Here is a 22,586-nt window from a genome sequence, read left to right as displayed (position 1 = left end):
ACACAAGTATGGGTATTAGGACATGGCCATAGTCAGAGCAGTAACATATCCAGAAGGTCAGAGGGAGTCTCCAGCCGGCAGTCCTCTTCTCCCTAGAAGGAGGAGCTACCAGAACCTTTAGCTCCTAGCCCCTCCCTGCCGAGGGCATAATTACCCACTAAAGGAGGGGCTAGTGGAACCTTGGGAGGGGCTATAGGAACCCTCAGTGGTTAGCTCCTCCCAGCAGAGGTATATCACTCCACTCCCTCTGGAGTGGAGACTCAGAGCTACATGAGACCAAAGCCTGGCTGTCTACTTCACTATCGGACTCCCACAGCTACCCAAGGGAGAGAGAGAGAGGAGTGAAGAGATACACCACTTCTTTTTTAGGGGGGTCTTTTCTTGTAGTAGCTGTTAACTGTTGTTAATGACGCGCGTTTGGATAGCTCTGGTCTCGGTCTCCGGTCCCAGGAAGGGCCAGGGGCATTAAAGTGAAAGTGTGTGCGTCTGTTCTCTTTTTCTCTCCTGTACACTGGAACCATACAGTTAGCATCATGACTTTACTGGGCTCTGAACGCTCCATACTGATACGAAGCAAGTTTAGATCAGGTAAGATCCTATTGTGTGTGTTCATGTCCACTCACCTAGCAGAAGCATTTGTTCCACCACTTGGACTGGCACTTTGTTGATATGTACTATATAAACATCCTCTCCGTATGATACAATGTTTGCACTTGCATTGATAAAATGTTTTATTTTTTCAATGCCATTTGTCCATCAACCGTCAGTACTTGTATTTTATTTATAGTGAACAGTAGTACAGGTACATGCTTTTTGTATATTGCTTATCAAATCAAATGTTATTAATCACAAACACATATTTAGCAGATGTTATTGCGGGTGTAGCGAAATGCTTGTGTTTCTAGCTCCAACTGTGCAGTAATATCTAACAATACACACAAATCTAAAAAGTAAAATAATTGAATTAAGATATATAGAAAATGTAGGATGAGCAATGTCGGAGTCCGGAGTATAAATGTATATACTGAGTATACAAAACATTAAGAACAAAACATTAAGAACTCTTACAAAACATTAAGAACTCTTTCCATGACATAGACTGACCAGGTGAATCCAGGTGAAAGCTATGATCCCTTGTTGATGTCACTTGTTAAATATATATATATATATATATATATATATATATATATATATGTCAAATATATGTAAAATCTACCACTCCAGTGTTTTAATTTCTATATTGTATTTACTTCGCCACCATGGCCTATTTATTGCCTTTACCTCCCTTATCTCACCTCATTTGCTCACATTGTATATAGACTTATTTTTCTACTGTACTATTGACTGTATGTTTGTTTTACTCCATGTGTAACTCTGTGTTGTTATATGTGTCGAACTGCTTTGCTTTATCTTGGCCAGGTCGCAGTTGTAAATGAGAACTTGTTCTCAACTTGCCTACTTGGTTAAATAAAGGTTAAATAAAAAATTTAAATCCACTTCAATCAGTGTAGATGAAGGGGAGGAGACAGGTTAAAGAAGGATTTTTAAACATTGAGACAATTGAGACATGAATTGTGTATGTGAGCCATTCAGAGAGTGAATGGGCAAGGCAAAACATTGAAGTGCCTTTGAACAGGGTATGGTAGTAGGAAGCATTGGCGTCAACATGGGCCAGCATCCCTGTGGAACGTTTTCGATACCTTGTAGAGTCCATGCCCTGACAAATTGAGGCTGTTCTGAGGACAAAAGGGAGAGGTGCAACTCCATATTAGGATGGTGTTCCTAATGTTTTGTATACTCAGTGTATATATGTGATGGGATGTATAGACAATATGGACAGTATATGGATATGTATAGAATATGTAGTATATCTGAAGAATAGTATATGTACAGCAATAATTAAATAGGATAGGCCTTGACTAGAATACAGTATGTAAACTCTAAGGTGCAGGGTTGAGTTCCGGGTGGTAGCCATCTAGTAACAGTGACTAAATTTCAGGGCAGGATACTGGTCGGAGGCCAGCTAGTGATGACTATTTAACAGTCTGATGACCTTGAGTTGTTCAGTCTCTCAGTCCCAGCTCTGATGCACCTCTACTAACCTCGCTGTTTGGATGGTAGCGGGGTGAACAGGCTGTGGCTTGGGAGGCTGAGGTCCTGGAGGGCAGGCAGTGTACCCCTCAGTGATGCGTTGGGTAGACCGCACCACCCTCTGGAGACCCCTTTGGTTGCGGACTGTGCAGTTGTCGTACCAGGCGGTTATACAGGCCGACAGGATGCTCTCAATGGTGCATCTGTAAAAGTTTGTGAGGGTCCTAGGGGCCAAGATTAATTTCTTCTGCCTCCTGAGGTTGAGTATGATTTATAATTTCATCTGTAGTACACTATGATTTGTATTGCCTCCTGTACAGCTGAGCACAGAGGCATACCAGCAGGATGAGAGAGGTTAGATGACAGGTGTGTGTAATTTAGTAGGGCCAGCTGATCATGTTGTTGAGAAGGAGATCAGAGACCCTTGACTTATTCAACATTTTGTTGTGTTACAGCTTGAATTCAAAATGGATTTTTAAAAAAATCAACAAAATCTCACCAATCAAAGGGAAAACATGTTTTTAGAAATGTTTGCAAAATTAAATATAGAAATATCTAATTTACATAAATATTCACACCCCTGGGTCATTACATGTTAGAATTACCTTTTGGAAGTGATACCAACTGTGAGTCTTTATGGCTAAGTCTCTAAGAGCTGTACACATCTGGATTGTACAATATTTGCACATTATTCTTTAAGAAATTCTATAAGCTCTATCAAGTTGGTTGTTGATCAATGCTAGACAGCGATTTTCAGGTCTTGCCTAAGATTTTAAAGCCGATTTAGGTTGAAAATGTAACTAGGTCACTCAGGAAATTTCAATGCCGTCTTGGTAAGCAACTCCAGTGTATATTTGGCCTTGTGTTTGAGGTTGACCTGCTGAAAGGTGAATTTGCCTCCCGGTGTCTGTTGGAAAGCAGACAGAATCAGGTTTTCCTCAAATATAGAGTTCCTAACAGACCTGAGGACAACTAGAAACATTCCATATTGGCCTGGTAGGATCCAGACCCGGTCTGATCCGAGTGAGGGAAGCAGCAGAAAAGTTATTAACTGGAGGTAAAGCGGGAGAGGAGGGAGAGAGAGGTGCCACTCTAGCAGGCTGGGGAGGGGCTGTACTGTGAGGGAGTGACGCAGGGAGGGAGAGACGAGAGACAGCAACCAGCCTAGCCAACTAGCGCTATAGTAGACTAATATGTGCCTTAGCTAGGTTATTTATCATCAAATATGATTCTGTCATTTTATTTCCATCTTCCATTGATTAGACATCTCCAAGCTTTTTCCCCACATAGATGCTCTATGACTGTAGCCTATTGCCGCTTTGACTTATGATTGGCCAACAAGAGACACGTGCCACGCTCCACTCTCATGAAAAGCAAGAGCAGCAGCATCAATTATAAAATGACTATACTTCTGTCTCTCGACTGCAGCTGTCCTTTTTGGATATGTACAGACCCTCCAGTTAAAGTTACACTAACCCGAAACCCGTGACAATCATATCAGATCCGACCCAGACCTGTGACATTATTTTGAATTCTGGATCTGGACCTGCTCGGATCCCGGATTTGGTTTCGGGTATTCGGGTTCAGGTGGATCCGTGAAGACCTCTAGAACAGGCTTCCTTCTTTCACTCTGTCAATTAGGTTCATATTGTGGAATAACTACAATCTTGTTGATCCATCCTCAGTTTTCTCCTATCACAGCCATTAAACTGTAACTATTTTAAAGTCACCATTGGCCTCATGGTGAAATCGCTGAGCAGTTTCCTTCCTCTCTGGCAACTGAGTTAGAAAGGATGCCTGTATCTTCGTCTTGACAGGGTGTGTTAATACCTTCACCATGCTCAAAGGGATATTCAGTGTCTGCTTAGGTTTTTTTTTACCATCTACCAATAGGTACCCTTCTTTGCTACCAATAAGTACCCTTCTTTGCAAGGCATTGAAAAACCTTCCTGATCTTTGTGGTTGAATCTGTGTTTGAAATTCACTCAACTGTGGGACCTTATAGATAATTGTATGTGTGTAGTAGCAATGAAGTAGTCATTCAAAACTCATGTTAAACACTATTATTGCACACAGAGTGATTCCATGCAACTTATTATTATTATTATTTATTTTTTGTCATTTAGCAGACGCTCTTATCCAGAGCGACTTACAGTAGTGAATACTTACATTTCATTTCATTTAATGCATTTTCTTTTTTTTTTTGTACTGGCCCACTGTGGGAATTGAACCCACAACCCTGGCGTTGCACACACCATGCTGGCGTTGCAAACACCATGCTCTACCAACTGAGCCACAGGGATGGCTTATTAAGCACGTTTTTACTACTTTTTTATTTAGGCTTGCCATAACAAAGGGGTTGAATACTTAGACTCAAGACATTTCAGCTTTATTTATTTTTGTACACATTTTTTTTATTTTTATCTAAAAACATCATTCCACTTTGACATTATGTGCATTGTGGGTATTATTATTGTGTGTAGGCCAGTGACACAACATCTCAATTGACACAACTAAATGTGGACGAAGTCAAGGGGTGTGAATACTTTCTGAAGGCACTGTATCAGTGGGGCCGCCCGTTAATCACGTTGCTGTACCATGCTATGGATGCTTTAGATGCTATGGATTTTATAGATTCTATGGATGCTATAGGTACTATGGATGCGATGGATACTATATATGCTATGGATGATATTGATACTATGGTGTATGGGTGACAATGCTTTGTTGTTGAGACGCTGGTAAAAGTGAAAACACGTGGGTATGGTTTGGTGTCAATCCCATTTACATTTAGTTTATTCTGATAGAGATTAGTGGTAGGTTAAAGGTTATCATCATTAGGCTGTGATGAGAGCGGTGTGTGTCCTTACCTGCCTGTGTAAGAACATTGTGGACTACAGCACTGATTTAAACCCCTCTAACACACTACAACTCTCTATCTCTATCTCTCTCTCAATTTAAATGTACATTTCAGGTTTTTATTGGCATGGGAAACATGTGTTTACACTGCCAAAGCAAGTGAAATAAACAATATAAAATGAACAGTAAACATTACACTCACAAACATTCTAAAAGAATAAAGACATTTCAAATATCATATTATGTCTATATACAGTGTTGTAATCATAGTTAAAGTACAAAAGGGAAAATAAATTAACATAAATATGGGTTGTATTTACAATGGTGTTTGTTCTTCACTGGTTGCCATTTTCTTGTGGCAACAGGTCACACATCTTGCTGCTGTGATATTTCACCCAGTAGATATGGGAGTAAATCAAAATATGATTTTTTTTTCTCAAAATTATTTGTGGGTCTGTGTAATCTGAGGGAAATATGCCTCTCTAATATGGTCATACATTTGTCAGGAGGTTAGGAAGTGCAGCTCAGTTTCCACTTCATTTTGTGGGTAGTGTGCACATAGCCTGTCTTCTCTTGAGAGCCAGGTCTGCCTTCGGTAGCCTTCTCAGTAGCAAGGCTATGCTCACCGAGTCTGTACATAGTCAAAGATGTCCTTAATTTTGGGTCAGTCACAGTGGTCAGGTATTCTGCCACTGTGTACTCTCTGTTCAGGGCCAAATAGCATTCTAGTTTTCTCAGTTTTTTTGTTAATTCTTTCCAATGTGACGTAATTATCTTTTTGTTTTCTCATGATTTGGTTGGGTCTAATTGTGTTGCTGTCCTGGGGCTCTGTGGGGTCTGTTTGTGTTTGTGAACAGAGCCCAAGGACCAGCTTGCTTAGGGGACTCTTCTCCAGGTTCATCTCTCTGTAGGTGATGGCTTTGTTATGGAAGGTTTGGGAATCTCTTCCTTTTAGGTGGTTGCAGAATTTAACAGCTCTTTTATGGATTTTGATAATTAGCCTAATTCTACTCTGCATGCATAATTTTGTGTTTTACATTGTACACTGAGGATATTTTTGAAGAATTCTGCATGCAGAGTCTCAATTTGGTGTTTGTCCCATTTTGTGAATTATCTGTTGGTGAGCGGACCCCAGACTTCACAACCATAAAGAGCAATGGGTTCTATAACTGATTCCAGTATTTTTAACCAGATCCTAATTGGTATGTCGAATTTCATGTTTATTTTGAAGGCATAAAAGGCTCTTGTCTCTTAGATAGTTCACAGCTTTGTGGAAGTTACCTGTGGGCCTCATGTTTAGGCCGAGGTATGTATAGGTTTTTTGTGCTCTTAGGGCATCGGTGTCTAGATGGATTTTTTATTTGTGGTCCTGGCAACTGGACCTTTTTTGGAACACCATTATTTTTTGTCTTACTGAGATTTACTGTCAGTGCCCAGGTCTGACAGAATCTGTACAAAAGATCTAGGTGCTGCTGTAGTCCCTCCTTTGTTGGGGACAGAAGCACCAGATCATCAGCAAACAGTAGGCATTTGACTTCAGATTCTAGTAGGGTGAGGCCGGGTGCTGCAGACTGTTCTAGTGCCCTCGCCAATAGTTTATATATATGCTGAAGAGGGTGGGGCTTAAGCTGTATCCCCGTCTCATCCCCAGGCCCTGTGGAAAGAAATGTGTGTTTTTTTGTCAATTTTAATCGCACACTTATTGGATTTTATAATGTCGTATGTTTTTCCCCCAACATCACTTTGCATCAATTTGTATAGCAGACCCACATGCCAAATTGAGTCTCAAGCCTTTTTGAAATCAACAAAGCATGAGAAGACTGCATTTGTTCTAGTTTGTTTGTTTGTCAATTAGGGTGTGCAGGGTGAATACGTGGTCTGTCGTACGGTAATTTGGTATAAAGCCAATTTGGCATTTGCTCGGTACATTTGCTCAGAAATGTACGAGTCTGCTGTTAATGATAATGCAGAGAAGTTTTCCCAAGGTTGCTGTTGACAGATATCCCACGGTAGTTATTGGGGTCAAATTTGTCTCCACTTTGGTGATCAGTCCTTGGTTCCAAATATTGGGGAAGATGTCAGAGCTGAGGATGATGTTAAAGAGTTTAAGTGTAGCCAATTGGAATTTGTGGTCTCTATATTTTATCATTTCATTTAGGATACCACCAACCCCACAGGCCTTTTTGGGTTGGTTAATTTTCTTCGGTTGTCTGCTTTAATTGTTTTATTTGATAGGGAAGCTGAGAGGTCAAATATACTGTTTAGGTTTTCTACTGCCAAGTTTACACCTTCGCTATTACAGTGAAACCTTTTGTCCAGGAAATTGTCAAGAAGGGATTGAATTTGTTGTTGCCTAATTGTTATTTGGTAGATTTTCACACTACTTTCCTTCCATCTGTAGCATTTCTTAATATTATTCAGTTATTTTGGCCTTGATGCCTCATGATTGAGCATAGGTCTGTTCAAGTAGAGTGTGATTTTGCTGTGATCTGATAGGGGTGTCAGTGGACTGACTGTGAACGCTCTAAGAGACTCTGGGTTGAGGTCAGTGATAAAGTAGTGCCAAGTCTCTCCCTCTCTCTCTCTCTCTCTCCCCCTCTCTCTCTCTCTATTCCTCTCTGAAGGGGGTGTTAATGGTAGCCAGAGCTACAGCCAGTCTAATGCTTGGGACTATCTCCCTGTCCTGCTCAGCCACAGTTTATTTGTTTGATACACACAGTTTACAGTCAAGCAGCATTTTATCAAGTGATTCACTTCACTGAGAACAAAGAGTAAGGAACATCAATACTTAAAATGCTCTTACCAACTTTTTTTCCTCTCTCACTCTTCAGTGCAATCTCTCTGTGCTCGGTACGGTAATTGCTTACCAGCAATCACAGGCTTAATTGCGCTTTCCCTCAGTGTTGTTTAAACCAACGCCCACGCAGTGGGAAATGACCTCTGACCTCTGGGGACAGAAAGAGAGAGGGAGAGAGATGTAAGGGCTGGAGTCATTGTAGTGGATGACCAGGGGGAGAGTTTTTCACAGGGGTGTTTTCACAGGGGTGACACACACACACATTATGCTTATAGGCTGGTTATTAATGCCATGCAGATGTCGGGAGACTGTTTAGTCTTACATGCTGGGTCACAGAGAATGACAGAGTCACATCACTCTGAGCCTGGCTGAGGTTATTACTGTTGGTGACGTGGGTGTTTTGCGATGTTTCCTTACAGACCTTTCATATACTGTATGTTATTTGTATAAAGTTAAAGTACGATGGCCAGTCAATGGAAATGGATAGGTTGATGTCGTGAGGACAATACATTCATGCAGTTAACGTATTTATTTAGTGGCCTATGCAGGAATAAAACCCACAACTCTGCTATTGCCAGCTCCATGCTCACACCAACAACAGTAAGCTATGGGAACCACTACTGGTATTTTAACAGCGAGAGATGAGGTTCTCAGAGTGGTCCCAGGAGACGTGTTTGTGTGGTTTCTTTCTCTCTAGTATTAAATAACTGTCAGAGAAGTTGTAGTTGTACACTGAACAAAAATATAAACACGACGTGTAAAGTGTTGATCCCATGTTTCATGAGCTGAAATAAAAGATCCCAGAAATGTTCCATACACACAAAAAGCTAATTTCTCTCAAATGTTGTGCACACATTTGTTTACATCCTTGTTAGTGAACATTTCTCCTTTGCCAAGATTATCCATCCACCTGACAGGTGTGGCATATCAAGAAGCTGATTAAACAGCATGATGATTACACAGATACACCTTGTGCTGGGGACAATAAAAGGCCATTCTAAAATGTACAGTTTTGTCACACAATACAATGCCACAGATGTCTCAAGTTTTGAGGGAGTGTGCAACTGGCATGCTGACTGCAGGAATGTCCACCAGAGATGTTGCTTGAGAATTTAATGTTAATTTCTCTACCATAAGCCACCATTAACTTCGTTTTAGAGAATTTGGCAGTACGTCCAACCGGCCTCACAACCGCGGGTGGGGGGGGGCTCATTCTGATTGGCTGGGCCTGGCTCCCAAGTGGGTGTGCCTCTGCCTATTCATGTGAAATGAATTTATTTCAAATGACTGATTTCCTTCTATGAACTGTAACTCAGTAAAATCTTAGAAATTGCATTTATATTTTTGTTCAGTATATATTATGTCAACACTATATCAAGGCTAGTGGCGGTTGGTGCCGTTCAAGAAGGGATGACAATAAAACAACTTATTTTTATTACAGCACATTGCATGTCATTCACTGTCATTCATATTCCATTCACCCAGTTCAATGTGACAGCGATAGTTTTAGGCTATTACATGATACTCTAATTTACCCTATACCCATTACATTTACATTTACGTCATTTAGCAGACGCTCTTATCCAGAGCGACTTACAAATTGGTCCATTCACCTTATGATATCCAGTGGAACAACCACTTTACAATAGTACATCTATATCTTTTTTTTGTTGGGGGGGGGGGGGGGGGGGGGGTTAGAAGGATTATTATATCCTATCCCAGGTATTCCTTAAAGAGGTGGGGTTTCAGGTGTCTACGGAAGGTGGTGATTGACTCCACTGTCCTGGCGTTCTGAGGGAGCTTGTTCCACCATTGGGGTGCCAGAGCAGCGAACAGTTTTGATTGGGCTGAGCGGGAACTGTGCTTCCGCAGAGGTAGGGGGGCCAGCAGGCCAGAGGTGGATGAACGCAGTGCCCTTGTTTGGGTGTAGGGACTGATCAGAGCCTGAAGGTACGGAGGTGCCGTTCCCCTCACAGCTCCGTAGGCAAGCACCATGGTCTTGTAGCAGATGCGAGCTTCAACTGGAAGCCAGTGGAGTGTGTGGAGAGAGCGGGGTGACGTGAGAGAACTTGGGAAGGTTGAACACCAGACGGGCTGCGGCGTTCTGGATGAGTTGTAGGGGTTTAATGGCACAGGCAGGGAGCCCCGCCAACAGGGAGTTGCAGTAATCCAGACGGGAGATGACAAGTGCCTGGATTAGGACTTGCGCCGCTTCCTGTGTAAGGCAGGGTCGTACTCTGCGAATGTTGTATAGCATGAACCTACAGGATCGGGTCACCGCCTTGATGTTAGCGGAGAACGACAGGGTGTTGTCCAGGGTCACGCCGAGGCTCTTAGCACTCTGGGAGGAGGACACAATGGAGTTGTCCACCGTGATGGCGAGATCATGGAAAGGGCAGTCCTTCCCCGGGAGGAAGAGCAGCTCCGTCTTGCCGAGGTTCAGCTTGAGGTGGTGATCCGTCATCCACAATGATATGTCTGCCAGACATGCAGAGAGGCGATTCTCCACCTGGTTATCAGAAGGGGGAAAGGAGAAGATTAATTGTGTGTCGTCTGCGTAGCAATGATATGAGAGACTGTTACCCTATACCCATCATGAGGTTGCTACAACCTAGCCTATGGATGAAAGTTTATAATGTAGGTGCATAGGTCCAAAGACCGATTGGAGAAATCAGGTAAACAATGAACCATAATCCCAACTCGTGACTTTACTACCCTGCATGAATCTGCAGGTAGCTAACCAACCAGGTTCAATGTTAGCTAGTTAACATTAGGCTAGAGCTAGCTAAGCAAATGGCTCTGAGATACAAATAATAAGGTCAATACACGTAATGTTAGCTAGCTAGGTAAACAATCAACCATAATCACAACTCATGACATTACTACCCTGCATGAATCTGCAGGTAGCTAACCAACCAGGTTCAATGTTAGCTAGCTAACATTAGGCTAGAGCTAGCTAAGCAAATGGCTCTGAGATACAAATAATAAGATCATACACGTAACGTTAGCTAGCTAGCCAGCCAGCTAACATTAGCTAGCTAGCTAACAGTACTCTTTAACTTGAAATGAAAATGACTTTGTGTCAAAATTAGAAACGTGTAATATCTGAAATGTAGCTAGCTAGACTATCTTACCCGTATACATCATGGATGGACACCTCTCCCTGTCACAGATGCCATGGTTGCCCTTAGTTTGAAGAGGTTTTATCCATCTCCTTAGCTATCATACTCTAATTCCACTGATTTCAAAACTCGATCCTCCACAAAGTGGAGAGCAGCACTTGTGCAGTTCTTCTACGCAATAAATTAAAAAAAGACACGTTAGACAGGATTACCTACACATACTGACCAGCTTGTGTGATTGCAGAGGGCCAGGTGATGGTGATATTATAGCAGGGTAGTAACTATAAATCAGTTCAGAGCCAACTGTTACACACTGACAAGCAGCAGTAATCACCGAGGACAGGTTGAGGATGGATCTGATGAGGATGTGCCCTAATGACATAAATTAAACCGTCTGTTGATGAGGACGGGTGTGTTTATCTGCGTTTATCTGAAAGACAGTGGGATGTTAGAGATCGTAGTCTTATTTAGGCAACTGTGACAAAGTTGGCCATTATCTCGTGCACATGATAATGTTTCTTGAAGTCAGGAACAGTTTTACTCCAAAATTTAGAATTTATTTGAATAAATAGATAAATACACCAATAGTTAAAATCATGCTGAAAGGATAAAACAAGAATCAAAAGGTAAGAGCATAAAACATGCTCTCCTCTACCCTTGCTTTCAGCTACTTACACTGCCTCTTTCCCACAAACACATATACACCTGTATTCAATCAACTCAAATTGGTGGGCGAGACTACAATTATCTCATTAGCCAATCCTGACTCAACACATTTTTTTACACAGATTCAATTACACACTTGACTGTAGCAGATTACATGGTGAATAAACGTTGACAATGGAAGGCGATGAAACATTACTGAACAGGTCCCTTTAATAAATAAACGTTAACACATTCACACACACAATGGGGAATGTATGAGTCTTTAGGTGAGGATGTCCAATCACAGGAACTCCTCTGTAGAGGAATCCTTCAACTAAACCCTTTGACCTCTCCAGGAGCATGGCAGCTGCTTTGACAACAGGTCGTTATGACTGTGTTGCCGAGTCATTTTGATTTGATTAGACTGTGATAGGCATTATTATATTTTGATTTGATTAGACTGTGATAGGCATTATTATATTTTGATTTGATTAGACTGTGATAGGCATTATTATATTTTGATTTGATTAGACTGTGATAGACATTATTATATTTTGATTTGATTAGACTGTGATAGGCATTATTATATTTTGATTTGATTAGACTGTGATAGGCATTAATATATTTTGATTTGATTAGACTGTGATAGGCATTATTATATTTTGATTTGATTAGACTGTGATAGACATTATTATATTTTGATTTGATTAGACTGTGATAGGCATTATTATATTTTGATTTGATTAGACTGTGATAGGCATTATTATATTTTGATTTGATTAAACTGTGATAGACATTATTATATTTTGATTTGATTAGACTGTGATAGACATTATTACATTTTGATTTGATTAGACTGTGATAGACATTATTGTACAGCCAATGTCTAGTGCTATGCCAGTAATTGAGATCAGTCTCTCTTGACAGGTTTTTCTAACAACAGACTGGGCCATTTATGAGATATTGTATTTATAGATTCATGAGGTATTAATAATATTGAAATTCAACCTGGCTAGGGTCCAGTGGGGTGGGTATTTGATCCATTGACAGAAAGAGAGAGATATTCAAAGTGATTTGAAAGGTTAGTAAAATGAAAAATAATTTGCACTATGACATGTTTTGTCCCAGTGTCTAGTTAGAGCGAATGGCTGTGCCGCTGCCAAACTGTAAACTCAAGCAGATGTTTAGAGAATGATGTAATTATGTAACAGAGGTAGATGATAGGAGGGAGAGGTAAAGCCGACAGACAGACAGACAGACAGACAGACAGACAGACAGACAGACAGACACACACACACACACACACACACACGCACACACAGACACACACACACACACACACACACACACACACACACCACACACACACACACACACACACACACATACCTCAAGTATTGCTCGGTATGTGTCAGTGTTGACAGTGTGACATTGTTCAAACATGCTCCCGTGGCGTATTGGTGACACAGAGCCGTGAAACTACATAGCAGTTCTGTCCATTCAGCGGTCCACTACAAACTCAGAGCATCCCAGAGTGATAAGAGAAAGAGAGATAATCATCACGTCATACTCAACCAGTTCTCACAGTCTCACGTCATAGTTAGACGTTTATCCATGTTGTTACAAACATCAAATTTCAAAGTGTTTAAGCTTTAGTTTTGGCATCATCTCTGAATTCTTAAGGTTAGGTATTAACTCTGAATGGTTAAGGTTTGGGATACGCTTAAAACAAAAATCTCAAAGACAACTTTTGTATCGCTGGATTCGAAACGTACTACCTTTGGAATCAGAGGCAGATGCTTACGCCCATCCGCCATCCCTGTCCACAATGCCCTAGCAAAACCAAAAACGACTTGAAGGTAACAGCTCTGACTGTTGCCCCTAGTGACCGGTTTCCACGTCATCTCCCTACATGGATGGACGTTGAATACTGACTTGAATCACAGGTGACCTGGCTGATCATACTACTGTCTCAGCTGGAGGGTCCCGTTGTGAGACCTCTGCTGCAGGGGAGCACAGAACACACACATGCACACTGACATGGGGTTAACTGGCGTCTACGACCCCCACACACACACCAGACTCCACACACACAAGGGACTTTGGATAGAGGCTAAGGGAGGATCGGCAGACGAGGGCCAGTGTGTGTGTGTGTCAGAACACAGACAGACCACACACTGCCTAGCAGATCTGTTTAAAGGCCAGGACCTGTGTTTATCATTCTCTACATCCTGTTCACAGAAATATTTGTCAGCCCACAGCATAATTTTTACTTTGTGTGTCTCTGCAACTCTTCTTGCACACAGAGAGATTTGCATGAGGCTTGTTTTTTTATTTGTTTAACCCTTATTTTAACACATTTACAGCAATGACCTTGGAAAGAGTTACAGGGGAGAGGAAGGGGATGAATGAGCCAATTGGAAGCTGGGGATGATTAGGTGGCCATGAGGGCCAGATTGGGGATTTAGCCAGGACACCAGGGTTAACACCCCTACGATAAGTGCCATGGGATCTTTAGTGACCACAGTGAGTCAAGACACCCGTTTAACGTCCCATCTGAAAGACGGTACCCTACACAAGGCAATGTCCCCAATCACTACCCTGGTGCATTGGGATATATATATTGTTTTAGACCAGAGGAAAGAGTGCATCCTACTGGTCCTCCAGCACCAATTCCAGCAGCATCTGGTCTCCCATCCAGGGATCAACCAGGACCAACCCTGCTTAGCTTCAGAGGCAAGACAGAAGTGGGATGCATGGTGGCATGCTTCTGCATTTTTCAGGATGTTAATGTAGCATCAGAACTTTGAGAACTTTCATACATTGATTTTGGTTCATGATTTGTCAACCCCATTCTCTCACCGGCACACAACCATAGCAATACTTTCTCTGCTGAAATTAGAATAGTCTCTCAACCCCTCTGTATCTCCTTCCCCCACCCTTTCCTACCCTCCCTCCTCTCCTTGTCTCCCTCCCTCATCTCTCTGTCTCCCTCCTCCATCTCCCCCCTGTAGTTCTGCAGTTCAGACTCCAGCAGAGGAGGACTGGAAAGCAGCTTGCAGACCAGGGCATCATGCCTCGTGAGTAACACTATTTTACACACACATACACGTGCAAGTGTACACACACACACGCCTCTCAGCCACCAATGTGACAAGTGTGTCTCATAAGCGTGTGTGACACCATGTACTGCATTACTAGAGAGAGAGAGAGAGAGAGAGAGAGAGAGAGAGAGAGAGAGAGAGAGAGAGAGAGAGAGAGAGAGAGAGAGAGAGAGAGAGAGAGAGAGAGACACCATGTACTGCATTACTAGAGAGAGAGAGAGAGAGAGAGAGAGAGTGGGACACCATGTACTGCGTTACTAGAGAGAGAGAGAGAGTGGGACACCATGTACTGCATTACTAGAGAGAGAGAGTGTGGGACACCATGTACTGCATTACTAGAGAGAGAGAGAGAGTGGGACACCATGTACTGCATTACTAGAGAGAGATAGAGAGAGAGAGAGTGGGACACCATGTACTGCATTACTAGAGACAGAGAGAGAGAGAGAGAGAGAGAGAGAGTGGGACACCATGTACTGCATTACTAGAGAGAGAGAGAGTGTGACACCATGTACTGCATTACTAGAGAGAGAGAGAGTGGGACACCATGTACTGCGTTACTAGAGAGAGAGAGAGAGTGGGAGAGCATGTACTGCATTACTAGAGAGAGAGAGAGCGAGAGTGGGACACCATGTACTGCATTACTAGAAAGAGAGAGAGAGTGGGACACCCTGTACTGCATTACTAGAGAGAGAGAGAGAGAGTGGGACACCATGTACTGCATTACTAGAGACAGAGAGAGACAGAGAGACAGAGAGCGAGAGTGGGACACCATGTACTGCATTACTAGCGAGAGAGAGAGAGTGGGACACCATGTACTGCGTTACTAGAGAGAGAGAGAGAGAGAGTGGGACACCATGTACTGCGTTACTAGAGAGAGAGAGAGTGGGACACCATGTACTGCATTACTAGAGAGAGAGAGAGAGTGGGACACCATGTACTGCATTACTAGAGAGACAGAGAGCGAGAGTGGGACACCATGTACTGCATTACTAGCGAGAGAGAGAGAGTGGGACACCATGTACTGCATTACTAGAGAGAGAGAGAGAGAGAGTGGGACACCATGTACTGCGTTACTAGAGAGAGAGAGGAGTGGGACACCATGTACTGCATTACTAGAGAGAGAGAGAGAGTGGGACACCATGTACTGCATTACAAGAGAGAGAGAGAGAGAGAGAGAGAGAGAGAGAGAGAGAGAGAGAGAGAGAGAGAGTGGGACACCATGTACTGCATTACTAGAGAGAGAGAGTGGGACACCATGTACTGCATTACTAGAGAGAGAGAGTGGGACACCATGTACTGCATTACTAGAGAGAGATAGAGAGGGGGACAACATGTAATGCATTACTAGAGAGAGAGAGAGAGTGGGACACCATGTACTGCAATACTAGAGAGAGAGAGAGAGAGAGTGGGACACCATGTACTGCGTTACTAGAGAGAGAGAGAGAGGGGGACAACATGCAATGCATTACTAGAGAGAGAGAGAGAGTGGGACACCATGTACTGCAATACTAGAGAGAGAGAGAGAGTGGGACAACATGTAATGCATTACTAGAGAGAGAGAGAGTGGGACACCATGTACTGCGTTACTAGAGAGAGAGAGAGAGAGTGGGACACCATGTACTGCATTACTAGAGAGAGAGAGTGTGACACCATATACTGCATTACTAGAGAGAGAGAGAGAGAGAGAGTGGGACACCATGTACTGCGTTACTAGAGAGAGAGAGAGTGTGGGACACCATGTACTGCATTACTAGAGAGAGAGAGAGTGGGACACCATGTACTGCGTTACTAGAGAGAGAGAGAGAGAAAGAGAGAGAGTGGGACACCATGTACTGCGTTACTAGAGAGAGAGAGAGTGGGACACCATGTACTGCATTACTAGAGAGAGAGAGAGAGTGGGACACCATGTACTGCATTACGAGAGAGAGAGAGAGAGAGAGAGAGAGAGAGAGAGAGAGAGAGAGAGAGAGAGAGAGAGAGAGAGAGAGTGGGACACCATGTACTGCATTACTAGAGAGAGAGAGTGGGACACCATGTACTGCATTACTAGAGAGAGAGAGTGGGACACCATATACTGCATTACTAGAGAGAGAGAGAGAGTGGGACACCATGTACTGCATTACTAGAGAGAGAGAGAGAGAGTGGGACACCATGTGCTGCGTTACTAGAGAGAGAGAGAGAGAGAGTGGGACACCATGTACTGCATTACTAGAGAGAGAGAGAGAGCTGGACACCATGTACTGCATTACTAGAGAGAGAGAGAGTGGGACACCATGTACTGCGTTACTAGAGAGAGATAGAGAGAGAGAGTGGGACACCATGTACTGCGTTACTAGAGAGAGAGAGAGTGGGACACCATGTACTGCATTACTAGAGAGAGAGAGGGAGAGTGGGACACCATGTACTGCATTACTAGAGAGATAGAGAGAGAGTGGGACACCATGTACTGCATTACTAGAGAGAGAGAGAGAGTGGGACACCATGTACTGCATTACTAGAGAGAGAGAGCGAGTGGGACACCATGTTCTGCATTACTAGAGATAGAGAGCGAGAGAGTGTGACACCATGTACTGCGTTACTAGAGAGAGAGAGAGAGTGGGACACCATGTGCTGCATTACTAGAGAGAGAGAGAGAGAGTGGGACACCATGTACTGCATTACTAGAGAGAGAGAGAGAGTGGGACACCATGTACTGCATTACTAGAGAGAGAGAGAGAGAGAGAGTGGGACACCATGTACTGCATTACTAGAGAGAGAGAGAGAGTGGGACACCATGTACTGCGTTACTAGAGAGAGAGAGAGAGTGGGACACCATGTAATGCGGTACTAGAGAGAGAGAGAGAGAGAGTGGGACACCATGTACTGCATTACTAGAGAGAGAGAGTGGGACACCATGTACTGCGTTACTAGAGAGAGAGAGAGAGTGGGACACCATGTACTGCATTACTAGAGAGAGAGAGAGAGAGAGAGAGAGTGGGACACCATGTACTGCGTTACTAGAGAGAGAGAGAGAGAGGGACACCATGTACTGCATTACTAGAGAGAGAGAGAGAGAGAGAGAGAGAGAGTGACACCATGTAATGCGTTACTAGAGAGAGAGAGTTTAATTGAACTTGCAACATCGGACAATGGCGCTGAAACACGTCACCCTACCTGTCCTCACTTCTTCGAGCCGATGCTCTTACCTCATGATAACACCACCTAGTCCTTAACACTGTGTAACCAGACACCCCTCATCCCCATAACACTATGTTAAAGATGATCTATACCTCTAACCCCATAATATGATACAGCTGATCTCTGATCTATACCTCTAACCCCATGATATGATACAGCGGATCTATGATCTATACCTCTAACCCCATGATACGATACAGCGGATCTATGATCTATACCTCTAACCCCATGATATGATACAGCGGATCTATGATCTATACCTCTAACCCCATAATATGATACAGCGGATCTATGATCTATACCTCTAACCCCATGATATGATACAGCGGATCTATGATCTATACCTCTAACCCCATGATATGATACAACGGATCTATGATCTATACCTCTAACCTCATAATATGATACAGCAGATCTATGATCTATGATCTATACCTCTAACCCCATAATATGATACAGCGGATCTATGATCTATACCTCTAACCCCATAATATGATACAGCGGATCTATGATCTATACCTCTAACCCCATAATATGAACTGGAGTCATGAAATTGACATATTTCGTCTGCATTTAATGCTCCTATAAATATATTACAAACTGGCTAACATCTGTTAGAGGAACAAGGCATCTCCACTATAGAGGTCAGAGTTGTATTCTGTGTGAGTGCACTTGCCTGGGTATTTATAAACAATGGTGTGTGCAGGGGGAATGCAATCCAGAGGGATAGCACTGCCTGTGTGTGTGTGTGTGTGTGTGTGTGTGTGTGTGTGTGTGTGTGTGTGTGTGTGTGTGTGTGTGTGTGTGTGTGTGTGTGTGTGTGTGTGTGTGTGTGTGTGTGTGTGTGTGTGTGTGTGGGAGAGAGAGAGAGAAAGTTAATAGATGCCGAAACCCTTTTTATGTGTACCGCCGACCTCTCGCCTACTATCACCAGATAAACATCCAATCAAAAAACATTTCTAAAAGAGTATCTGCCCTGTACACCAATCACGTTTGCCCATGCTGCTTGCTTTATCTCCGGGAGACTCCCAAAAACTGATAGGCCATGCCGGGCCTCTGGATTCTCTTCCTCCGCACACTTACCACTGGTTACATATCAAATCAAATCAAATCAAATTTATTTTTATATAGCCCTTCGTACATCAGCTGATATTCTCAAAGTGCTGTACAGAAACCCAGCCTAAAACCCCAAACAGCAAGCAAAGCATGTGAAAGAAGCACGGTGGCTAGGAAAAACTCCCTAGGAAAAACTCCCTAGAAAGGCCAAAAACCTAGGAAGAAACCTAGAGAGGAACCAGGCTATGAGGGGTGGCCAGTCCTCTTCTGGCTGTGCAGGGTGGATATTATAACAGAACATGGTCAAAATGTTAAAATGTTAAAATGTTCATAAATGACCAGCATGGTCAAATAATAATAATCATAGTAGTTGTCGAGGGTGCAACAAGCACGTCCGGTGAACAGGTCAGGGTTCCATAGCCGCAGGCAGAACAGTTGAAACTGGAGCAGCAGCACGGCCAGGTGGACTGGGGACAGCAAGGAGTCATCATACCAGGTAGTCCTGAGGCATGGTCCTAGGGCTCAGGTCCTCCGAGAGAAAGACAGAAAGAGAGAAAGAGAGAATTAGAGAGAGCATATTTAAATACACACAGGACACCGGATAAGACAAGAGAAATACTCCAGATGTAACAGACTGACCCTAGCCCCCCGACACATAAACTACTGCAGCATAAATACTGGAGGCTGAGACAGGAGGGATCAGAAGACACTGTGGCCCCATCCGATGATACCCCCGGACAGGGCCAAACAGGCAGGATATAACCCCACCCACTTTGCCAAAGCACAGCCCCCACACCACTAGAGGGATGTCTCCAACCACCAACTTACCGTCCTAAGACAAGGCCGAGTATAGCCCACAACGATCTCCGCCATGGCACAACCCAAGGGGGGGGGCGCCAACCCAGACAGGAAGACCACGTCAGTGACTCAACCCACTCAAGTGACGCACACACTGTATTGCCCTTCACAGGACAGAGGACTGGACAGTCAAAGCCAAACCTCTGACAGTGTGACAGAGAGACAATGAGCTCTGTTATTTTCCATTCTGTACAGTTTTATTAAGGCTTCTCTTTGTTGTCCGTAATAGTTGTAAGCCATGCCACATCCGACGAACGTCGGAGCCGGTGTAGGAGGATTCAATCTTAGTCCTGTATTTACGCTTTGCCTGTTTGATGGTTCGTCTGAGGGCATAGTGGGATTTCTTATAAATGTCTGGGTTAGAGTCCCACTACTTGAAAGCGGCAGCTCTACCCTTTAGCTCAGTGCGGATGTTGCCAGTAATCCATGGCTTCTGGTTGGGGTATGTACGTACAGTCACTGTGGGGACAACGTCATCGATGCACTTATTGATGAAGCCGGTGACTGATGTGGTATACACCTCAATGCCATTGAATGAATCCCGGAACATATTCCAGTCTGTGCTAGCAAAATAGTCCTGTAGCTCAGCATCTGCGTCATCTGACCACTTCCATATTGAGCGAGTCACTGGTACTTCCTACTTTAGTTTTTCCTTGTAAGCAGGAATAAGGAGGATAGAATTATGGTCAGATTTGCCAAATGGAGGGGGTGGGAGAGCTTTGTACGCATATTTGTGTGGAGTAAAGGTGCTCTAGAGTTTTTTTTCTCTTGTTGCACATGTAACATGCTGGTAGAAATGAGGTAAACTGATTTAAGTTTCCGTGCATTGACGTTACCGGCAATTAGGAGTGCCGCCTCTGGATGAGCATTTTCTTGTTTGCTTATGGCTTTATACAGTTCGTTGAGTGCAGTCTTAGTGGCAGCATCGGTTTGTGGTGGTAAATAGACGAAAACTCTCTTGGTAAATAGTGTGGTCTACAGCTTGTCATGAGATACTCTACCTCTGGCGAGCAAAACCTTGAGACTTCCTTAATATTTGATTTTTAGCACCAGCCAATTGTATATTATTGATGTCGTCGTTCAGCCACGACTCGGTGAAACATAAGATATTACATTTTTTTATGTCCAGTTGGTAGGATAGTCTTGAACGGAGCTCATCCAGTTTATTCTCCATTGATTGCACATTGGCCAATAGGACGGATGGTAGAGGCGGGTTACCCACTTGCCGATGATTTCTCACAAGGCACTCGGACCTGCGTCCCCTGTATCTGCATCTTCTTTTCATGCGAATGACGGGGATTTGGGCCATGTTGGGTATCTGGAGTAAATCCTTCACGTCCAACTCGTTAAAGAAAATATCTTTGTCCAGTTCGAGGTGAGTAATCGCTGTTCTGATATCCAGAAGCTCTTTTCGGTCATAAAGGACGGTGGCAGAAACATTAAGTACAAAATAAGATACAAATAACGTGAAAAAACACACAAAATACACAAAATAGCACAATTGGTTAGGAGCCCGTAAAATGGCTGCCATCTTCTCCGTCGCCATTATTATTATATTGAATGCTTGTCAAATTGATAAATTGCCCTTAGTGTGTTCAAAAATAACTATATGTTCCTGTGACAATACCAACCAGAGGGCGAACATACGGGGGGGAAAAAATGTATGAAATGTATGCATTCACTACTGTAAGTCGCTCTGGATAAGAGCGTCTGCTAAAATGGCTAAAAATTTAAATGTAAAATGAACATATCTTCAAAGACTTTGGTTGCAAGCAGGACTAAGGGTAACACCGACATCATCTTTTAGGGAGCGGTAATGAGGTGACCAATAATGGTTGCAATTGATATCAGCTGTGCGGGTGAATTTAGTTCATATTAATGGTTTAACGAGACATCAGCTGGCGATAATCTAGTGCCATCGATGGTTGCAAAAGGGCCCTTGTTATTTGATTATATTCCATTACATTCTGGAGACTACCCGGTCCATTTCTCAAACTAGACACTCTAATGTACTTATCCTCTTGCTCAGTTGTGCACCGGGGTCTCCCACTCTTTCTATTCTGGTTAGCGCCAGTTTGCGCTGTTCTGTGAAGGGAGTAGTACACAGCGTTGTATGAGATCTTCAGTTTCTTGGCAATTTCTCGCATGGAATAGCCTTCATTTCTCAGAACGAGAATAGACTGATGAGTTTCAGAAGAAAGTTCTTTGTTTCTGGCCATTTTAAACCTGTAATCAAACCCACAAATCCTGATGCTCCAGATACTCAACAAGTCTATAGAAGGCCAGTTTTATTACTTCTTTAATCAAAACAACTGTTTTCAGCTGTGCTAACATAATTGCGAAAGGGTTTTCTAATGATCAATTAGCCTTTTAAAATGATAAACTTGGATTAGCTAACACAATGTGCCATTGGAACACAGTAGTGATGGTTGCCGATAATGGGCCTCTGTACATCTATGTAGATATTACATTAAAAATCAGCCATTTCCAGCTACAATAGTCATTTACAACATTAACAATGTCTACAATGTATTTCTGATCAATTTGATGTTATTTTAAGGGACAAAAAATGTGCTTTTTAAAAAAAAAAAAAGGGACATTTCTAATTTCTTTTGAACGGTAGTGTACATATGGGATGAGTAATGCAAGATAGGTAAACATCATTATTAAAGTGACTAGTGATCCATTGTTAGAGTGGCCAATGATTTCAAGCCTGTGTGTAGGCAGCAGCCTCCCTGTGTTAGTGATGGCTGTTTAACAGTCTGATGGCCTTGAGATAGAAACTATTTTTCAGTCTCTCGGTCCCAACTTTGATGCACCTGTACTGACCTCGCCTTCTGGATGGTAGCGGGGTGAACAGGCAGTGGCTCAGATGGT

General features: G+C 43.0%; 1 protein-coding gene across 4 annotated transcripts in view; it reads left to right on the top strand.

Annotated features, from left to right (window-relative positions):
- Positions 1 to 277: 277 nt before the first annotated feature.
- LOC106578852 (myocardin) overlaps positions 278 to 22,586 on the top strand; it is an 86,578-nt gene continuing 64,269 nt past the window's right edge. For all 4 annotated transcript variants that reach the window (XM_082965748.1, XM_082965747.1, XM_082965746.1 and 1 more), the window contains exons 1-2: positions 278 to 588; positions 14,529 to 14,594. In XM_082965748.1, coding sequence (XP_082821874.1) covers positions 534 to 588; positions 14,529 to 14,594 — 121 coding nt within the window. In that variant the 5' untranslated portion in view covers positions 278 to 533. The remainder of the gene's footprint in view (positions 589 to 14,528; positions 14,595 to 22,586) is intronic.

The sequence above is a fragment of the Salmo salar genome, chromosome 19 (assembly GCF_965601325.2).
Source record: "Salmo salar chromosome 19, fSalSal1, whole genome shotgun sequence".
NCBI lineage: Eukaryota > Metazoa > Chordata > Actinopteri > Salmoniformes > Salmonidae > Salmo > Salmo salar.
This window is presented reverse-complemented; position numbering and strand designations above follow the sequence as displayed.